This window comes from Danio rerio, chromosome 4, assembly GCF_049306965.1.
Source record: "Danio rerio strain Tuebingen ecotype United States chromosome 4, GRCz12tu, whole genome shotgun sequence".
Lineage (NCBI taxonomy): Eukaryota > Metazoa > Chordata > Actinopteri > Cypriniformes > Danionidae > Danio > Danio rerio.
This window is the reverse complement of record NC_133179.1, coordinates 67,480,158-67,501,118: the sequence shown is the minus strand read 5'-3', so window position 1 is coordinate 67,501,118 and position 20,961 is coordinate 67,480,158. Positions and strand designations below refer to the sequence as shown.

The 20,961-nt window shown below is 41.8% G+C and overlaps 1 protein-coding gene, 1 long non-coding RNA gene, 3 other non-coding genes and 2 pseudogenes across 5 annotated transcripts; 3 read left to right on the top strand and 4 right to left on the bottom strand.

Moving 5' to 3' along the window:
* Positions 1-2,375: 2,375 nt before the first annotated feature.
* LOC137495104 (U6 spliceosomal RNA) lies at positions 2,376-2,449 on the bottom strand (annotated as a pseudogene).
* Positions 2,450-2,869: 420 nt separating this feature from the next.
* LOC137495105 (U6 spliceosomal RNA) lies at positions 2,870-2,966 on the bottom strand (annotated as a pseudogene).
* Positions 2,967-3,137: 171 nt separating this feature from the next.
* LOC101883824 (uncharacterized) lies at positions 3,138-11,707 on the top strand. Its single transcript, XM_021475724.3, has 2 exons — positions 3,138-3,224; positions 3,450-11,707. Exon 2 carries the CDS (start codon positions 3,664-3,666, stop codon positions 9,340-9,342), a length of 5,679 nt encoding a protein of 1,892 aa, XP_021331399.1. The 5' UTR covers positions 3,138-3,224; positions 3,450-3,663; the 3' UTR covers positions 9,343-11,707.
* Positions 11,708-11,834: 127 nt separating this feature from the next.
* LOC137495093 (U6 spliceosomal RNA) lies at positions 11,835-11,937 on the bottom strand. Its single transcript, XR_011015038.1, has one exon. It is a non-coding gene; the product is annotated as a U6 spliceosomal RNA (small nuclear RNA).
* A 3,055-nt stretch (positions 11,938-14,992) lies between these two features.
* LOC141381939 (uncharacterized) lies at positions 14,993-17,545 on the bottom strand. Its single transcript, XR_012402850.1, has 4 exons — positions 16,922-17,545; positions 16,777-16,840; positions 16,636-16,698; positions 14,993-15,991 (listed from the first exon to the last, which is right to left on the bottom strand). It is a non-coding gene; the product is annotated as an uncharacterized lncRNA (long non-coding RNA).
* A 966-nt stretch (positions 17,546-18,511) lies between these two features.
* LOC137494452 (U1 spliceosomal RNA) lies at positions 18,512-18,675 on the top strand. The gene has a single exon (XR_011014410.1). It is a non-coding gene; the product is annotated as a U1 spliceosomal RNA (small nuclear RNA).
* A 1,865-nt stretch (positions 18,676-20,540) lies between these two features.
* LOC137494483 (U1 spliceosomal RNA) lies at positions 20,541-20,704 on the top strand. The gene has a single exon (XR_011014441.1). It is a non-coding gene; the product is annotated as a U1 spliceosomal RNA (small nuclear RNA).
* The last annotated feature ends 257 nt before the right edge of the window (positions 20,705-20,961 follow it).

Sequence of the window (20,961 nt, the reverse complement as noted above, 5' to 3'; positions counted from 1 at the left end):
CTTCGGTTCCCTTCCCGTTCCACAGTTCCACTTTCCCTTCTTCCTGATTGGCCCGACGTCTGGCTCGGGATTGGTCGACGGAAAGTTCCACAAAGCGTGCTTCCGAATTTGGTCATGTCATGTAGCGTGCCGTTGGCTCTTTTGAGAAAGTTCCACTGAACGTGCGCTCCGATTGGCCGCTGGGCGGGACCTCCAGGAAGCGCGATTTATAAAGCGGTGCAGTGGAAAGAGGAAGTTAAAAAAGGAGACAAAACAGACTATAAAGACGACAAGCTTTGTTGTAAATGTTTATTTTGTTTGACAAAAAATAGATATATACATGTATATGTTTTAGGGCTTTATGATAGCATAGAAAAACGCGATTATTTCTAAAATAACATTTTCCTAGACAAATGATTTTTTTTCTGTTATTAAATCATTTACTTAATAATATTAAGTGGTTGAAAGATATTGTTCAGATGCAATTAACTCTAATTCTAAAAGTTATAAGTCTAATAACACTGTCAAGGTGCAAACATTTAGTCTTTAAAACAACTAAGCAAGATAAATGTTTATTTTGTATAAAACAAATATAAATATACATGTACAAGTTGTAGGGCTTTATGATAGCATAAAAACTGCTATTATTTCTAAAATAACATTTATGACAGCATAGAAATTGCTATTATTTCTAAAATAACAATTCCATTCAAAAATGCATTATTTTATCTGTGTTATTAAATCATTTACTTAATAATATTAAATAGTTAAAAGATATTGTTCAGATGCAAATAACTAATTCTAAAAATTAAGTCTAAGTCTAAAAACACTGTAAAGGTGCAAACATTTAGTCTTTAAAACAAATAAGCAAGATATTCAGACTCTGATTGGCTGTTGTCATTTTCTTTTTTCTTCTTAACTTCTGCTATTAGTGTTTATTTACAGCTCTGGGTTATGCTTTGAGCTGCTCTAGCAAATAGCCGAGCAGCAACTACTGGGAAGGTAGTTTATAAAATAATAATTTATCATATGTTTGTGATTTTTTTTTTTTTTAAATATTGCATAAACTGTTGTGATAATAAAATAATTTTATGCTATATTGTACTGCCCTAATATGTTAAAAGTATAAATACTTAGTTATTTTGTGTAAATAAACATTTTTCTATTTTATTTCTAATCTCTGTGTACATTTCAGCTTTTTTTTTTAAAGATATTTGTTCAGTAGCTACAGTGTCCCAAGAGTGAGTTATCTGTTGTGACTTGAATAACTTTACACAATATTTATATTACACTTTACATAATTGTTTTCTATTCATTTATTGCAAACAAGAGTTGAAGGATAAAATTAAACTTCCAAAAATACACTGCGTACACATATTCATGTGGTTGCTTTAATGTTATCATTGTGTAATTTAAAGGATGGTAATATTAGGGTTCTGTATATTATTCATAAACAAGTTATAAACTGTAGTTTAGCTAACAGTTAAAATAAAATGGTATAAAATTATATTGTAAATTAAACTTAAGTAAATGTTCAATGTAAATGCAGTAACACCTAAAAATATGTGTATATGTAAATATAACTGTAAACATTGATGTAAATGAAATATTTTAAAATATATTTAATTGAATTTTTAAATAATTTATTAAACTTTAAAAAAATGACAAACCTATTTAAATATCAATGCCTGAAATTTAAATTTGAAAGTATTTTAATGTAATATTTCTTATATCCTACAACCTAATACTTTAGGTACTATATTTAGTTTAATCAGTTGTTTAAATATTTTATTATGTGTTATTTAATATTAATAAATAAGTTACCTGAACATTGCGGTCAATATAATTGACAAAATTCTAAAACATTTAAAAGTCAATATTTCAGTATGTTTATTATTGAACTTTTAAAATATTTTATTTCTTAAAAGGTGTCAAATATAAGTTCCAATCATAAAAACATTTTATCTAACTGACATGCAATTCAAAAAAGCTATATTTAGTTATGTTGCAAATAAACATACAATTATATTTGAATATAATGTAATACATTTATTAAAAAATAATACTTATTATTATATGTTACTCAATTCATTTAAAATGGATTTTCTTTTTCAAATTATGTAATAAATGATATACAATGAGAGCATTCTACAGCACATGGCTAATTAATATGCACCTGTCATACCCCAGAAAGCACATGGCTAATTATGTCAGTTCCCGCCTTTGATTTTTTACCATATTGGGTAATTTGTTTAATTTCAACAAGCATGAGCATCCTTCTAAGCCACAGGTGACACCAATGGGGTTCAGGGGTCACTACCTTGCAGTCTAAGGCCATGTGACGTCGAGAGGACTGCTGGGGGCCACAGGGTGGGGACAGAGAAGATCCATCAGGTTCCTTTGCGCAGGGGCCATGCTAATCTTCTCTGTATTGATCCAATTTTAGTATATGTGCCACCGTAGCGAGCACAGACCAGTGGTCAGGCTCAGGGCATATATACGCCTCGAGTCCCAGCAATGTTCCTCCAGGGTGGTGGGAACCGGAGAGCCATGTTCCCACTTGTATGCCGTGCACTACAGAGCTTTGGCCCTGTCAGTGCTAGGCACACTGATTGATGCAGTAGGTCACCAAGTTTATGGACAGGGGGAAATTAGAGTGTCAGGATAGCCTATGGCAAAGTCCCACTAAGGCAAGGGCTTTGGAAGTGCATTAGCACAACAAAACAAATGATCAAAGCATCCCACATTCGTTTTCACCATGCATGTAGACTTTCCAGTTGACCCAGCAGCACCTCCCACGATTTGCTAAACCCATCCTCATGCACCATTTGGAATCGTGAAAAGCCTTTTGTCTTTTTTCATTTCTGTACTTTTACCCACGCACTAAAACAGCAATATGGAGCGCTTCACGGATTTGCGTGTCATCCTTTCGCAGGGGCATGCTAATTTTCTCTGTATTGATCCTATTCTGCCCCTTGAATGTTTTCTTCTTCATTAAGAAAATTATAATTAAAAGGTTCTTAGTAATTTGCCCTGTAGATTGTGTTATTGAATTAGAAGGCAGTGGCTCTGTAATTGTTCTTTAGACGAACACTGCCATCTTGTGTTCACATTGTGGAAAGCAGCAAGTGACAGGAAATAGGAAGATCAGAGTAGCCATTTTGTAGAAGCTCTTGCAGTGGAAAGACCTACGTGCTGTGTCTCTGCTTACAACTTGGTATTCTGCCCTTGATAAGGCATGATCTGTAAGTTTAATGTATATTAGTTTGCTTAGGTATATATTAGAGCTTTGTTTAGCAATATTATGACCTTTTGTGTTACTGCATGTTATATTTGTTAATGAAGTAATTAGAGCTACCTGTCTTCCCATGCGCTAGCCTATAGCATGCTAGTATGTAGTTTAAAAGTCATATTCATGTATGTACAAGGAAACTGAATGTATATTCATGTCATTATTGTTTCTGTTACAGTTTTACAAAGAAAATAAGGAAGAAATATTACAAGTGGTACATCAGTAAAGCTTCAAAGAATGCTACACTGTCTCACGAGTGCTTACTGAAGCCATTTATGTTTAGCTCGCTGCATAGGCTAAATAAGTACATTTGGCTGAGGGCAGAAGAGTAAAAAGATCGTCTAAACATCAAGTGCATCCCTGCAATCTTGAGAAACATTGCTTTAACAAACATGTCCAAACATGGAGACAGCTCACGTCTTTCACAACTGGAAGTCAGATCAGAGTGCAAATCATCCACGTCACGTCGGTCAAGTAGCTCAGCAGCCAGCCTCGCTGCAGCACAAGCACGAGCCAACGCTGAAGCTGCCCGCGCTAGAGCAGAGTATGCCAAACGACAAATAGACATGGAGGTTGAGAAGGCTCGTATGGAAGCTAAACTTAACGCACTCAAACAAGAGGGAGAAGCTGAGGCTGCACTCGCTGCAGCAAGGGTCCTGGAAGCTGCAGTTTTGGAACAGCCAGAGTTTGTGGAACCACCAAACCTACCTGGTACGGCCACATCTGTCAGTCGCACTGAAGAGTATGTAAAAAGCCACTTTCACAATAATACTAATATGAAACCAGAAAAAATGGACAAAGAAGAGGATGACACTCACAACAGCCATAATGTAGAACCAAGCCAACCACACACTGCTCCAGATTCATGTGAATACACCAACAGATCTCCACCCGCTTGTCAGTCCAGGTTTTCACCACCTCACTCAAACCTAAGAACATCTGACATATCACACCTTGCTACTCTCCTCTCACGTCGTGATCTATTGACAGCAGGGCTCACAGTGTTTGATAATAAACCGGAGACTTATTTAGCCTGGAAATCTATGTTTCACAATGCCACTGAAGATTTGGATCTAAAATGTAGTGAAGAGCTTGACTTAATCATTAAATGGCTCAGTGGCGAATCCCTTCAGCATGCTCTCAGAGTTAGAGCTGTACACATTAACGACCCAGTCACTGGTCTTCAACGTTTATGGCAAAGGCTAGACAGAAATTATGGCTCGTCTGAAGTCATTGAAGCTTCTTTGTTTAAACGTTTGGAGAGTTTTCCTAGAGTGTCGCCCAAAGACAACCCCCTCTTACAGGAGTTAGCTGATCTGCTTTTAGAAATCGAAGCAGCCAAAAACGAAGGTTATCTTCCTGGCCTCAGCTTTCTTGACACTTCAAGGGGAATAAACCCAATAGTAGAAAAGCTCCCACATAGCATGCAAGAGGCGTGGGTCAACCAAGGATCTAAGTATAAGAAAGAGCATGATGTTCACTATCCACCTTTCACCTTCTTAGTTCAGTTTGTTAATGGCTATGCTGAAATGAAAATGGATCCCAGCTTCTCTCTGCAAAACTGCTACAGTGCACCTATGAAAGTGGAACGGCCACCAGTAAGACAACCACGGTTCAGAGCCCCAGTGACAACAAACAAAACGCAGATTGGCGCATCCTATAATAAGTTGTCTCAGCCACTTGAACCAGATAAACAGTGCCCTGTTCACAAAAAGCCACATTCACTTGCCAAATGTAGAGGCTTTAGAATGAAAACACTAGATGAGAGGAAGAGTCTTCTGAAACAGCTTTCCATCTGCTTCAAGTGTCTTTCGTCTACTGATCACAGAGCCAAAGACTGTAAGGACGTCATTTGCTGTTCAGAATGCAACAGCGACATGCACATTGCTGCTATGCATCCTGGTCCACCCCCGTGGACAGTTGCATACTCCGAAACATTAACAGAGGCACAAGGCGGGGAGCCAGAACCCCTAAGCCCCAAAGTGTCCACGTCCAATTGTACTGAAGTATGCGGTCAAGGACTGCAAGGAAAGTCTTGTTCAAAAATTTGCCTTGTCAGTGTATATCACAGGTCAGAACCGAATAAGAAAAGGAAAATGTATGCCATTTTAGATGACCAAAGTAATGTCTCACTGGCTCGGTCCCCCTTTTTTGATATGTTTGATCAGCATGGTGAAGTCCTTCCATATACACTGAAAACATGCTCTGGCACAGTAGACAAAATGGGGCGTAGAGCTCATGGCTTTGTCATTGAGAATATTAACGGGAAGGTGTCTATGCCACTGCCTAGTCTCACTGAATGCAATCAGATTCCAGACAACAGGAGCGAAATACCTACAGCAAAAGCAGCAGCTGGTCATCCTCATTTGTCTCAGATAGCTGGAGAAATACCACCTCTAAATCCATCAGCAGATATTCTCCTCCTCCTGGGTCGAGATGTCATTCGAGCTCACAAGGTACGACGCCAAGTGAACGGCCCCCATGATGCACCTTACGCTCAGCAGCTCGATCTTGGGTGGGTCATTGTTGGAGATGTCTGTCTCTCAGGAGCTCATAGGCCTACAGTGAACTCTTACAAGACAAATATTCTAGATAATGGTCGCCCCAGTTTCCTCTCACCCTGTAAAAATAGATTTTACACTAAACTGAAGTTCACAACAGATAGCCCTCTTGTCCAAAGCACACAAGTCAAAGATGAGCTGGGAAAATGCATATTTAAACAAACAACAGAGGATGAAAAGATAGCACTGTCTGCAGATGATGAGGCTTTTGTGAACATTATGCGAAATGAGTTCGCTAAAAATGAATCTAATGACTGGGTAGCCCCACTTCCTTTCCGTTCTCCACGACCACGCTTACCCAACAACAGAGAGCAGACTCTCAATCGCCTCATGTCATTAAGAAAGACACTGAAAAGAAAACCTGAGATGGAGGACCACTATCTGGAGTTTATGGAAAGGCTCTTCAAAAAAGGACATGCAGAAAAGGCTCCTCCCATCAAATCCCACCAAGAATGTTGGTATCTTCCACACTTTGGCATTTACCATCCACAAAAGCCAGGTAAAATAAGAATTGTTTTTGACTCAAGTGCTGAGTGTGAAAATGTCTCTCTAAATCAGGTGTTGCTTAAAGGCCCTGATTTAAATAGCAGTCTTGTAGGTGTGCTTCTGCGCTTCAGGAGTGACCTATATGCTGTTATGGCTGATGTGGAGCAAATGTTTCACAACTTTAGAGTCAGGGAAGACCATCGCAACTACCTGCGCTTTCTGTGGTTCCATGACCACAACTTGGATGGACAAGTGGAAGAATTTCACATGACTGTTCATGTGTTTGGAAATTGCCCATCACCATCAGTTGCTATTTACGGACTCAAGAGAACTGCTGAAGAAGGAGAAGAGGAATATGGCAGTGATGTGAGGGAATTTATAGAGCGCCATTTTTATGTTGATGATGGGCTAAAATCATTCACCTCTGAGACTCAAGCTATTGACGTGCTACGTAGAACGCAAAAAATGCTGGCTCAGTCTAACATTCGCCTACACAAGATCTCATCGAATAGTCCTGTCGTTACCAGTGCTTTTCCACACGAAGATCTAGCCACAGGGCTGCAGGGACTCGATCTCGGACAACATCCACCACCCATGCAACACAGTCTGGGATTAGGTTGGGACCTGTCTACGGATCAGTTCTCATTTCAAGTTGAGATCAGTGACAAGCCTTTCACCAAACGAGGAGTGTTATCTGTTATCAATAGTTTATATGACCCCCTTGGGTTTGCTGTGCCAGTCAGCATTGAAGGTCGCTCCATTCTGAGAGAGATTTCTACTGACATCAGTGAATGGGATACCCCACTACCGAAGGAGAAACAAGAGAGGTGGCAAAAATGGAAAGACTCTCTAAAACACCTACAACATCTTAAGATTCCTCGAATGTACACATGCATTCCATTGTCCGAAGCACAAAGAAAGGAAGTGCATATTTTCTGTGACGCTTCCACTAAAGCTGTTGGGGCTGTGGCCTATCTGAAGCTCATCGACATAAATGGGAAGAGTGAAGTGGGTTTTCTTCTCGGCAAAGCTAGGCTTGCACCAAAGCCAGATATCACCATTCCTAGGCTGGAACTTTGTGCCGCTGTGCTGGCCGTAGAAGTGGCAGAACTGATCCAGGGAGAGCTTGACACTATCATGCATGAGGTAAACTTTTACACAGATTCAAAAGTGGTGCTTGGCTATATCTTCAATGAGAAGAGACGCTTCTATGTGTATGTCCATAACCGTGTGGAACGCATTAAACGTTCAACCGAGACCCATCAATGGCATTATGTGTCCACACATCTTAACCCAGCTGATCATGCCACAAGAGCACTGCATGCTAAGCATCTACCCCTTTCTACATGGCTCAGTGGACCTGCATTCCTCGCCGACTCAGGGCAAAGTTCGACACAGGAAAAGCCCTTTGATCTTATTAGCCCCGAAACTGATGCTGAACTGCGCCCGGAGATTGTATCATGTGCTACCTCCTTGTCAGAACACAGGCTCGGAACTGCAAGATTTGAAAGATTCTCCAGTTGGACTTGTTTGAGAAAGGCTGTGGCTAGGTTGCAACACATTGCTAAGACTTTCAAAGAAAACTCAGAAGAAATATGTCACGGATGGCACAAGTGTAACAAGTACCTTACTGAAGAACAACTTCAGGTAGCAGGGGATACCATTATCTATGCAATTCAAAGAGAGGTGTTTGCAGATGAAATCAGGGGTATGGAAAAGGACAATCCCATGCACAAACAAAGCCCTTTCTACAAGTTAAGTCCCTTTATGGACAGTAACAAACTTCTCAGAGTCGGAGGTCGACTTACAAGGGCTCAATTGACAACAAATGAAAAGCATCCTGTAATTATTCCCAGCAAACACCACGTATCTCAGCTCATAATTAGACACTTTCATGCACAAGTACACCACCAGGGCAGACACTTCACTGAAGGTGCGATCAGAGCTGCAGGGTTTTGGATAGTTGGTGGGAAGAGAGCGGTTAGTGCTGTCATCTTTCGCTGTGTCACATGTCGAAGACTAAGAGGCAAACGGCAAGAGCAAGTTATGTCAGATCTGCCAGAAGACAGAGTGAACACAGATCCTCCTTTCACATGTGTAGGACTAGATATCTTTGGCCCATGGACTGTCACAACTAGGAAAACGCGAGGAGGCCAAGCGGAGTCAAAAAGATGGGCAGTCATCTTTGTATGTATGAGCACTCGTGCCATACACATTGAAGTGATCGAATCTATGGACACTTCATCGTTCATCAATTCCCTGAGACGATTCTTTGCCCTACGTGGTGCTGCTAAGTTGCTCAGATCCGACTGTGGCACAAATTTTGTGAGTGCTTGCCGAGAACTCCAAATAAGTAAACTGGGGTGTCACAATAAAGAAATCAACAACTATCTGGAAGATAGTGGATGTCAGTGGCTGTTTAATCCACCACACGCTTCACATATGGCGGGATCTTGGGAGCGAATGATTGGAGTCAGTCGGCGAATTCTGGATGCAATGCTGCTGCATCATGGAAATGCTAAGCTTACACACGAGGTGTTAGTGACGTTCATGGCTGAAGTCACTGCAATTGTCAATGCACGGCCCCTTACAGCAGTTTCCACTGATCCTGAGCATCCTGAGATCCTCACGCCTGCTATGTTGCTCACACAAAAGGTTGGAGTGCCTCCGGTTCCACCGGGCCAGTTTGACAATCATGACCTCTTTAGAGCACAATGGAGACGTGTTCAGTATCTTGCGAATGTATTCTGGGGACGGTGGAAGAGAGAATACCTCAGTGGATTACAACATCGTCGCAAGTGGATGACACCAAAACCAAATCTACAAGTCGGAGATGTCGTTCTTCTCAAGGAAGGACAGGAAAAAAGGAACGACTGGCCTCTTGGACTCATTACAAAAACTTTTACAAGCAAGGATGACATGGTCAGGAAAATTGAAGTCAAAGTCATTCGAAATGGGGAAAAGAGACTATACTTGAGGCCCATCAGTGAAGTTGTCCTTCTGGTCTCTAGGGACTGCACCTAAAAGCCTCACATATCCTTTGAAACAGTGGTCTATTTAAGTTGGTGTGACTTCTTACAGATGTCAGACGGGGAGTATTCTGCCCCTTGAATGTTTTCTTCTTCATTAAGAAAATTATAATTAAAAGGTTCTTAGTAATTTGCCCTGTAGATTGTGTTATTGAATTAGAAGGCAGTGGCTCTGTAATTGTTCTTTAGACGAACACTGCCATCTTGTGTTCACATTGTGGAAAGCAGCAAGTGACAGGAAATAGGAAGATCAGAGTAGCCATTTTGTAGAAGCTCTTGCAGTGGAAAGACCTACGTGCTGTGTCTCTGCTTACAACTTGGTATTCTGCCCTTGATAAGGCATGATCTGTAAGTTTAATGTATATTAGTTTGCTTAGGTATATATTAGAGCTTTGTTTAGCAATATTATGACCTTTTGTGTTACTGCATGTTATATTTGTTAATGAAGTAATTAGAGCTACCTGTCTTCCCATGCGCTAGCCTATAGCATGCTAGTATGTAGTTTAAAAGTCATATTCATGTATGTACAAGGAAACTGAATGTATATTCATGTCATTATTGTTTCTGTTACAGTTTTACAAAGAAAATAAGGAAGAAATATTACAAGTGGTACATCAGTAAAGCTTCAAAGAATGCTACACTGTCTCACGAGTGCTTACTGAAGCCATTTATGTTTAGCTCGCTGCATAGGCTAAATAAGTACATTTGGCTGAGGGCAGAAGAGATCCAATTTTAGTATATGTGCCACTGTAGCAAGCACAGACCAGTGGTCAGGCTCAGGGCATATGTACGCCTCGAGTCCCAGCAATGTTCCTTCAAGGTGGTGGGACCCGAAGAGCCATGTTCCCACTTGTATGCCATGCACTACAGAGCTTTGGCCCTGTCAGTGCTAGGCACACTGATTGATGCAGTAGGTCACCAAGTTTATGGACAGGGGGAAATTAGAGTGTCAGGATAGCCTATGGCAAAGTCCCACTAAAGCAAAGGCTTTGGAAGTGCATTGGTTGCACAACAAAACAAACGATCAAAGCATCCCACATTCGTTTTCACCATGCATGTAGACTTTCCAGTTGACCCAGTAGCACCTCCCACGATTTGCTAAACCCATCCTCATGCACCATTTGGAATCGTGAAAAGCCTTTTGTCTTTTTTCATTTCTGTACTTTTACCCACGCACTAAAACAGCAATATGGAGCGCTTTACGGATTTGCGTGTCATCCTTGCGCCTCTTGCGGGAGAATCTTCGGTTCCCTTCCTGTTCCACAGTTCCACTTTCCCTTCTTCCTGATTGGCCCGACGTCTGGCTCGGGATTGGTCGACGCAAAGTTCCACAAAGCGTGCTTCCGAATTTGGTCATGTCATGTAGCGTGCCGTTGGCTCTTTGAGAAAGTTCCACTGAACGTGCGCTCCGATTGGCCGCTGGGCGGGACCTCCAGGAAGCGCGATTTATAAAGCGGTGCAGTGGATAGAGGAAGTTAAAAAAGGAGACAAAACAGACAATAAAGACGATAAGCTTTGTTGTAAATGTTTATTTTGTTTGACAAAAAAATAGATATATACATGTATATGTTTTAGGGCTTTATGATAGCATAGAAAAACGCGATTATTTCTAAAATAACATTTTCCTAGAAAATAATAATAATATTAAGTGGTTAAAAGATATTGTTCAGATGCAATTAACTCTAATTCTAAAAATTATAAGTCTAATAACACTGTCAAGGTGCAAACATTTAGTCTTTAAAACAACTAAGCAAGATAAATGTTTATTTTGTATAAAACAAATAGAAATATACATGTACAAGTTGTAGGGCTTTATGATAGCATAGAAACTGCTATTATTTCTAAAATAACATTTATGATAGCATAGAAAATGCTATTATTTCTAAATGCTCTTATTTCTAAGATAACATTTCCCTACAAAAATGCATTTTTTATCTGTGTTATTAAATCTTTTACTTAAAAAAATTAAACAGTTAAAAGATATTGTTAAGATGCAAATAACTAATTCTAAAAATTAAGTCTAAGTCTAAAAACACTGTAAAGGTGCAAACATCATTTTTTTTAACAAATAAGCAAGATATTCTGACTCTGATTGGCTGTTGTCATTTTCTTTTTTCTTGTTAACTTCTGCTATTAGTGTTTATTTACAGCTCTGGGTTAAGCTTTGAGCTGCTCTAGCAAATAGCCGACCAACTACTGGGAAGGTAGTTTATAAAATAATAATTTATCATACGTTTGTTTTTTTTTGTTTTTAAATATTGCATAAACTGTCGTGATAATAAAATAATTTTACGCTATATTGTACTGCCCTAATATGTTAAAAGTATAAATGGTTATATATTTTGTGTAAATAAACATTTTATTTCTAATCTCTGTGTACATTTCAGCTTTTTTTTTTTTAAAGATATTTGTTCAGTAGCTACAGTGTCCCAAGAGTGGGTTATCTGTTGTGACTCGAATAACTTTTTTTTATCCACGCACTAAAACAGCAATATGGAGCGCTTCACGGATTTGCGTGTCATCCTTTCGCAGGGGCCATGCTAATATTCTCTGTATCGATCCAACTATATGTTTTTTTTTTTTTCAAAACATCAGTTCAGAAGCATATTAAAATATCATTTACAATCATTCCTTATGACATTATGTTGGTTTCAAAACAGGAAAACAACAAGCATAATCATTCTGGCAAATCTATTTTCAAACCATCTAGTGAGTACGTAATATAAGGAGTATTCAACATAAACGTTTTGTAAAATTCAGTCTCTTTTTCTTCCATTCTAAAATATTGTTCCACAGTTTTAATATAGTTTTCCAGTTTCTTTTATACATTGTCCATAACTCCATTTTAGCATGTTTATTTTTAACAATGTTTCTCCTTTCTCAAATTACAGTTCTTGCAACTGATAGAAACAAATTGGCAATTCTTGTTTTACTTCCATTAAAACTAGGGATGCACGATATATCGGCGCCCATATCGTTATTGTCCGATAAATGCTATTTTTAAGATTATCGTTATCGATCCGATGTCATAATTAGGCCGATATCTTTAAGCCAATAAATTATGTAATTGTACAGACCTGCCTGCTTCGCACACGCATGGGCTGAACTTGTTCAGACTTGCCCAGTGCAATATAATGGATCTCTCCTCACACTGATTATTCCCTCTAAGTCTGTCCTTTCTTCGCGTGGCTTGCTGTGCATTAATAACTCAGTAAGTAACCACGTTCCTTGTCATTGTAGATATGCTTGATTGAGTGTCACTGTGTATTTTGCTTTAAATCGCCTCAGGAAAAATATTACATGTGGAAACCTTTCCTGCTCTGTCTCTTTGTTGTGTTAGGGATAGCAGGGGAGATTCACTTATTACTCCAGGGCCGAATAATGTTCTTTTCAGGGTTAACTCTTTTAGTTGCAGCTGGTGAATGAAAGAGGACACGTGTAACTTGGTCTAAAATATTTATTACTTTCCGTGTGGTACAACAAGTAAGTCACCAAAGAGGGAACATCACAGAAAATGGTCTCATTGCGAAAAAAACGCTCCTCTTTTCTCTCTCCCTCTCCCTCCGCTTCACTCACACCCCAAACTGCAGCCCAGTCCTGTTAAAGGACTCGCACATTTTACAACACGTGTAAACATAATGGTTGTTTGTAATCTTATTATTTGTTATTATCAACGCGTTGCTGGTCATGTGTTGTTGATGTAAGATAGTATTCAGTTTGATTGGAATATTCATATTGACTATAACAAGTTCACGTGAGAGCTGTCACCGCGCACACACACACACACACACACACACTGTAGCACGGGGGAGAGGTGAGTTCAGTCAAAGGGGCTCTTTATATTCTGCTCTGTGTTTGTCATAAAGTCAGCTCAATGCAGGCTTTGTATCAAAATCTGACTCTGATGGCAACTCTGCCTCTACAGTTGAGTTAAACTCTCAGTGGTTTATCAAACTATTCATCGATCATTTTTCCACGACTGACGGCAAGAATGAGCGCAGAAGCGCTGTCTGATTGACAAGCAGCACCTACATGTGACATGTCAAAACACCAAATAGGATAAATCTGTGCCGTATTTTCTAAACGTACTAAAACGTATTATCTGTATTTAGCTATTTGCTTGTACGGTGGCTCTAAACTGTCAAAACACCTCTAAAAAGCCTTTTTTTCGGACATGACATATTTGTAGATGTGTACATCACTGTAACACATTTTATTCATGACCATTTGAGCTGGTTTCTGTCCTTAGCTCTTTAATTTGTATCCTATTTAAGTATATTTAACTTGCTTGTTAAATAAATATAATTTTGTTATTTAAACTATTATTTTCATCATAATCAATGTGCAATTATTTATGTGAAATGGTGAATATAGGTCTATAATCACCTTGCAATTTCGAAATCATAGCTTTTTTGCTTCAAGTATAGACTATTCAGTTCATAAGAGCAGTTCAATCTTTTATGAAGTTTGCTGTATAAAAATATAACAATTTAAAATATTTATAATTATCGGCCTATACATATCGGCTATCGGCCTCCAAGTCTGAAGAATTATCTGTTATCGGTATCGGCCAAAAAATCCATATCGGTGCATCCCTAATTAAAACCAAATAAAAATATTTTATACCATTCTGTCTCCTCAATCTGCTCTGTTTTACTTGGCATCATTTGTTTAATACTTTCTTTTAACTTTGCCATAAATGTATTTAATTCAACACATTTTAAAAACAAATGCATAATACCTTCATTTTCCAGTCCACATATTTTGCATAATGCATTCTCACTGCTTCCAATTTGTGCCAGTTTTGTTTCAGTGAAAATAACATTATGTCTGATGAAATAATCCAACGTTTCAATTTTTGCGTCTAAATATTTCCATTTTAAATTCTTCCAGATTCCCTCTTCGTCTATTTCCACAAATATTTTTTTCCAAAATTGTTCTGAAACTGGTCTTTTATGCACTTTGTTTCTGAAACAAATGTAGAAATTTTTGAGTACACATTCTTGAAAATCTTTCTCATATTCTTTAAAAACATTTTCACATTATTCCTTCATTCGAATCTATGATTTCAAAATTTTCTGGATCCACACCTACAAATGTTGCCATAATTTATCGTCCACCCAAACTAAATAATGAATTTCTAAATGACTTTGCTGCTTTTTAACACATATTACCACCCTCTTACCTAATATTATAGTTTTAGGAGATTTTAATATTCATGTGGATAATTTTAATAACTCCCTTACAAGAGATTTTATATCCTGTCTTGAGAGCTTTGGACTTCAACAGCATGTCAATGTTCCCACACACTCTGAAGGACACACCCTCGACCTCATCTGCTGCTCTGGTGTTTCACCCATTGACCTCTCTGCTGAGGAACTCCCTATAACGGATAATTTTCTCCTCTGATTTAATTTTGCACTCTCTCTTTCTTCCACCAAATCTCTCCGTACTATTTCCTTCCGTAACATAAAACATATTAATTTAGAATCCTTTTTTTGCTAGTATTAACTCTCTTCCTGAAATTACTAACCGTTCATCACCAAATGATTTAGTTTCTCATTACAACACTGGACTTCACTATAAGTCTCTGTAATAAAGTTCACGGCCCTTTGGCCGCCGGGAAGAAGGAGGCGGAGAACCGACGCAGTTTAAAAATATTTATTAATAACAGGGACGGCAGCTCCTTACGGAGACAATGGGGGGTTGGCGCCACAGCCCCTGCGAGACCTATATGAGATGGGCCGAGAGAACAGGAGATGAAAAAAAAGGAAAGACAGAGTAGACCAGGAAAGGGGAGAGAGGAAAAAGAAAAAAAAAATTGGGGTTCGGTTCTCCAGACATGCTGCCCCTCGGTCCTCCACCAGCTGAGAGATGCGATGACGTGCTGGGAGCCCTGTGGAGAAATCTATCCACCCGTCCGTCTTCTGGCGTCCGGCGGCGGTTCTCCTGGCTGGCTGGCGGCATCTCTGGTCTCCTGCTCCGCTTCCGTGGATGGATGCAGGCTCTGGCATCATGGTGGATCGCGGCAACTCCCCCGGGTTCTGTGGGATGGCTCCCTTCAGCACTTTCCTCTTCGGTGGTGAGCCCTGCGTCTCCTGCTCCTCCCCATGCTGGGAGACGGCAGCAGGCAGATCCTTTCCTCGCCAGCCTCAGGCCGTCCCGGCACTCTGGGCAGACGAACAGGTTTCTCCCCCACTCGGGTTAACTCCCAAACACTCGCCCCTCTCTCAGCGGCAAGGGCATCTGGACAACGCGTCCCTCCTTCTCCCGGGCTTCGGCACCACTGTAATAAAGTTCATGGCCCTTTGGCCGCCAGAAAGAAGGAGGCGGAGAACCGACGCAGTTTTAAAATATTTATTAATAACAGGGACGGCAGTCTCCGTGTCTAAACCTATACGAACAGACGGCAGCTCCTCACGAAGACTGCCGTCAAACTGAAAGCAAAAGTAAAATATGTCCGGGCCCGGTCCTCTCTCGGCTTCCTCTGCCATAGTTCCTCCTTTTATGGTCCAGAGCTCCTTCCGTGGGATCCGAGGCAGGTGCGCACCGCAGGTGTATCCACTTACGCGGTGGCCTTACTCCGTTCCCACGGCTCTCGGCCACGCCCCCTCGCCACAGTCTCATATGGATTATTTGAACATCTGACAGAAATAAAGTCAATCAGGTAAGCAATGAGCGTAGCTACTGCTGCTTCTCTTCTGTTTCTGCATATTAACAGCAGGTGTTCATCATCAGTGCTCAATCATCACTTAATTAAACTCATCATCGGCTCATTAACTTTACTCTGCTGCTGAGTAAATTTTGCTCAATTAAGAGAGGGACCAAATGTTCTCTGAACTGAGTAAATTTTACTCTGATGATATTACTGTGTACAGGTATGGATCATATGTTTTGTCCCAGCTAAGATCTTAAAATGTTCTTCACTTCTCATAGTAACAACTAATGATAATAATTGTCATGGTCACATATATTGCTGTATATGAAAGGATATTTATTTATTAGCATGATGGTTGCTATATTTTAATGAAACAACTGTTTACTATGTAAATGGAGCTATCAAACCGACACAAGCGTTGAAAATAATACATAAGCTAAACTTTTTCAGGTTTTGTGCAGCCATATATACATGTAAGTAATATCACAGTATAAAAATAACCTACAACACGAAATCTCTAGGACAGGTGAACTTTCTGACGACACAGCACAGACCAAACACTGCACAAAGAATGAGATATTTCAAACATGATGTGACCTTAGCATTAATGTAACAATAAAAATAACTTACCGCACAAAATCTCTGTAATGGATGAACGTCTGACAGCGCAGCGTCAGGCACACAGACAAAATACTGCACACACAGTGAAATATTTTAAATGTGATGTGAGCAAAACATACTGTTTATCAGAACAGAATAAAAATAACCTACCGCTCTAAATCACTATGAGAGGTGTATTTGCTGACAGCGCAGCCTCACGAACAAAGACAAAATGCTGCACAAAGAGTGAAAAACTTCGAACGTGATGTAACCAGAACATACTGTGCATCAATATAACAGTATAAAAATAACTTACCACACGAAATCTCTACGACAGGTGTACTTTCTGAAGGCGCAGCCTCACGAATACTGCTCAAAAAGTGAGATGTTTTAAACATGTCGTGAACAAAACATACTGTGCATCAATATAACAGTATAAAAATAACTTTCCACACAAAATCACTTTAACATACGAATTTATCTCGGCAGATAAACTTTCTGACCCGATAAATTGAGCATTCAGAGCAAGAGAAACTTTGGAAAATCCTTAGCGCTGATTGGCCCTGATTTGAAACTTTAGACAATGCATCCCTCCGATTAGCCCATGGTCTAAGCAAACTGTAGACAATCGCGGCTTCTCGTTGGACGAGAGTTTACAGTCTACAGTTACCATTGCACGTTCCCTGGGCAGATGTCTGCGAATTCCCCAAATGTGGGAATCTCGACTGCATAATTTCTGGTAGTGGGGGACTGCGTTCGCGCTCTTCCCTGAGCACAGTGGTTCAAGACAGAGTTCAGGCGGTAGCGTCGGGCCCGGCTGGAGCGGCGCTTCCCTCTCGTCCTTGGCCAAGCCTCTTTTGCTCCAGTAGAGCCGCGCGCGCCTGTGGAAGGCCTGCCCACCCGTCGCTAGAAGAGTCTGTTCTGACGCCGAAAACTACTCGAAAGGTCCCCCCTCAAAGCGGTTTGACCAGGTGAAGGAACACGCAAAGAGAGCCCCCGGTGGCTTTTGTCTGCCAAGCGAGTGTGCCCTGTGGAATGTCAGGATTTTATTTGCCGGCCTGCCGCTGTTACTGACGGAACGAATGCAGACCGTGTGAAAGGTCATCATTTTATCTGCCATTAAGTAAGCGAACGCTTCTGCTCGGATCAGAGGTAACTTTGTTTCAAGAACTGCAATCTTTTGCAGACGTCTGTGGCGTTTTGGGCAGAAGGACGGTTCTAAACCAATCTGAACCAGAGGCAATTTCGCAGCCAGCCGTCGGTGGTTTCCCGTCCCAGGAATGTAAGGTGCTTGCAGCGGGAGGTTGTTCCGTTAGCGTTTCCGCTTTCGTCAGTGAAGTTCTTTTGCGGAACGTTTGTAGATCCCGTCGTGTTCTTCAAGCTATGTCGTTTGAGCACTGTGCTGATAGGCTGACGTAAGAAAACAGGACACAAAATATACAAGGCAAGAGTGCAAAGCACGGAGCTCTAGGCAAAGGCGGTCCGAACCGCAGCAAAGCAAGAGGTCGACTTGTCCAAATAGACCAAATCAGAAACTAAGCAGAGAAAAACGGCATCTGTAGAGAAAGAAAACAGATGGAGGAAAAGAAAGAAAGAACAGGAGGATCCCCTCCCCCCATAGAGGGTCTGTTATCCCCAGATCGAGTGCGTCCAGTGGAATCCATGTGTTGGCAGCCCCAACTGATGACAAAACACAAAGCAAGCATCTGGAGGAAGCTCAAACTCTTCATGCGTTGCCACAGTTACTAGCGAGTGGTTTGCAAGCACAGGCATGTCTGCTGCAAGTACAGCGCCGTCAGGAGACAGGGGTTGCTGGCCCATTCCCCATGCTCGGTGGCTGGGCATCACCGCCCTGGAGTACGGCCGATAGAAAACGGCGGCTGCCATTTGCGCCGCCCGGCAACTCATACTTACCTGGCAGGGGAGATACCATGATCAAGAAGGTGGTTCACCCAGGGCGAGGCTAGGCCATTGCACTCCAGCCACGCTGACCCCTGCGAATTCCCCAAATGTGGGAATCTCGACTGCATAATTTCTGATAGTGGGGGACTGCGTTCGCGCTCTCCCCTGAGCACAGTGGTTCAAGACAGAGTTCAGGCGGTAGCGTCGGGCCCGGCTGGAGCGGCGCTTCCCTCTCTTCCTCGTCCTTTGCCAAGCCTCTTTTGCTCCAGTAGAGCTGCGCGCGCCTGTGGAAGGCCTGCCCACCCGTCGCTGGAAGAGTCTGTTCTGACGCCGAAAACTACTCGAAAGGTCCCCCCTCAAAGCAGTTTGACCAGGTGAAGGAACACGCAAAGAGAGCCCCCGGTGGCTTTTGTCCGCCAAGCGAGTGTGCCCTGTGGAATGTCAGGATTTTATTTGCTGGCCTGCCGCTGTTACTGACGGAACGAATGCAGACCGTGTGAAAGGTCATCATTTTATCTGCCATTAAGTAAGCGAACGCTTCTGCTCGGATCAGAGGTAACTTTGTTTCAAGAACTGCAATCTTTTGCAGATGTCTGTGGCGTTTTGGGCAGAAGGACGGTTCTAAACCAATCTGAACCAGAGGCAATTTCGCAGCCAGCCGTCGGTGGTTTCCCGTCTCAGGAATGTAAGGTGCTTGCAGCGGGAGGTTGTTCCGTTAGCACTTCCGCTTTCGTCAGTGAAGTTCTTTTGCGGAACGTTTGTAGATCCCGTCGTGTTCTTCAAGCTATGTCGTTTGAGCACTGTGCTGATAGGCTGACGTAAGAAAACAGGACACAAAATATACAAGGCAAGAGTGCAAAGCACGGAGCTCTAGGCAAAGGCGGTCCAAACAGCAGCAAAGCAGGAATTCGACATGTCCAAATAGACCAAATCAGAAACTATGCAGAGAAAAACAGCATCTGTAGAGAAAGAAAACAGATGGAGGAAAAGAAAGAAAGAACAGGAGGATCCCCTCCCCTCCCCCCACAGAGGGTCTGTTATCCCCAGATCGAGTGCGTCCAGTGGAATCCATGTGTTGGCAGCCCCAACTGATGACAAAACACAAAGCAAGCATCTGGAGGAAGCTCAAACTCTTCATGCTATGCCACAATTACTAGCGAGTGGTTTGCAAGCACAGGCACGTCTGCTGCAAGTACAGCGCCGTCAGGGGACAGGGGTTGCTGGCCCATTCCCCATGCTCGGTTGCTGGGCATCACCGCCCTGGAGTACGGCCGATAGAAAACGGCGGCTGCCATTTACATTTACATTTAGTCATTTAGCAGACGCTTTTATCCAAAGCGACTTACAAATGAGGACATGGAAGCAATTTACACAACTAAGAGCAACAATGAATAAGTACTAAAGGCAAGTTTCAGGTCTGTAAAGTCTAAGAAGGGAAGTATTAGTAGTTTTTTTTTTTTTTTTTTTTTTTTGGTACAGTTAGTGTGATATTCAAAGAGGCAATTGCAGATTAGGAAGTGAAGTGGAGACTAAATTGTTGAGTTTTTAGTCGTTTCTTGAAAATAGCGAGTGACTCTGCTGTTCTGATGCAGTTAGGGAGTTCATTCCACCAACTGGGCAGATTGAGCGTGAGCGTTCGCGAAAGTGATTTTTTCCCCCTTTGGGATGGAACCACGAGGCGACGTTCATTCACAGAACGCAAGTTTCTGGAGGGCACATAGATCTGCAGAAGTGAGTGCAGATAAGAAGGTGCTAGGCCAGAAGTCACTTTGTAGGCAAACATCAGAGTTTTGAATTTGATGCGAGCAGCAACTGGCAGCCAGTGCAAACGGACTAGCAGCGGAGTGACATGTGCTCGTTTAGGTTTATTGAAGACAACTCGTGCTGCTGCATTCTGGAGCAGTTGAAGAGGCTTGATAGAGTTAGCTGGAAGCCCAGCTAGTAGAGAGTTGCAGTAATCCAGTTTGGAGAGAACAAGAGCTTGAACAAGGAGTTGAGCGCCACCTGGCGGCATTTGCGCCGCCTGGCAACTCATACTTACCTGGCAGGGGAGATACCATGATCAAGAAGGTGGTTCACCCAGGGCGAGGCTTGGCCATTGCACTCCTGCCACGCTGACCCCTGCGAATTCCCCAAATATTAGAATCTCGATGTCCTAATTTCTGGTAGTGGGGGACTGCGTTCGCGCTCTCCCCTGAGTACAGTGGTTCAAGACAGAGTTCAGGCAGTAGCGTCGGACCCGGCTGGAGTAGCGCTTCCCTCTCTTCCTCGACCTTTGCCAAGCCTCTTTTGCTCCAGTAGAGTCGCGCGCGCCCGTGGAAGGCCTGCCCACCCGTCGCTAGAAGAGTCTGTTCTGACGCCGAAAACTACTCGAAAGGTCTCCCCTCAAAGCGGTTTGACCAGGTGAAGGAACACGCAAAGAGAGCCCCCGGTGGCTTTTGTCCGCCAAGCGAG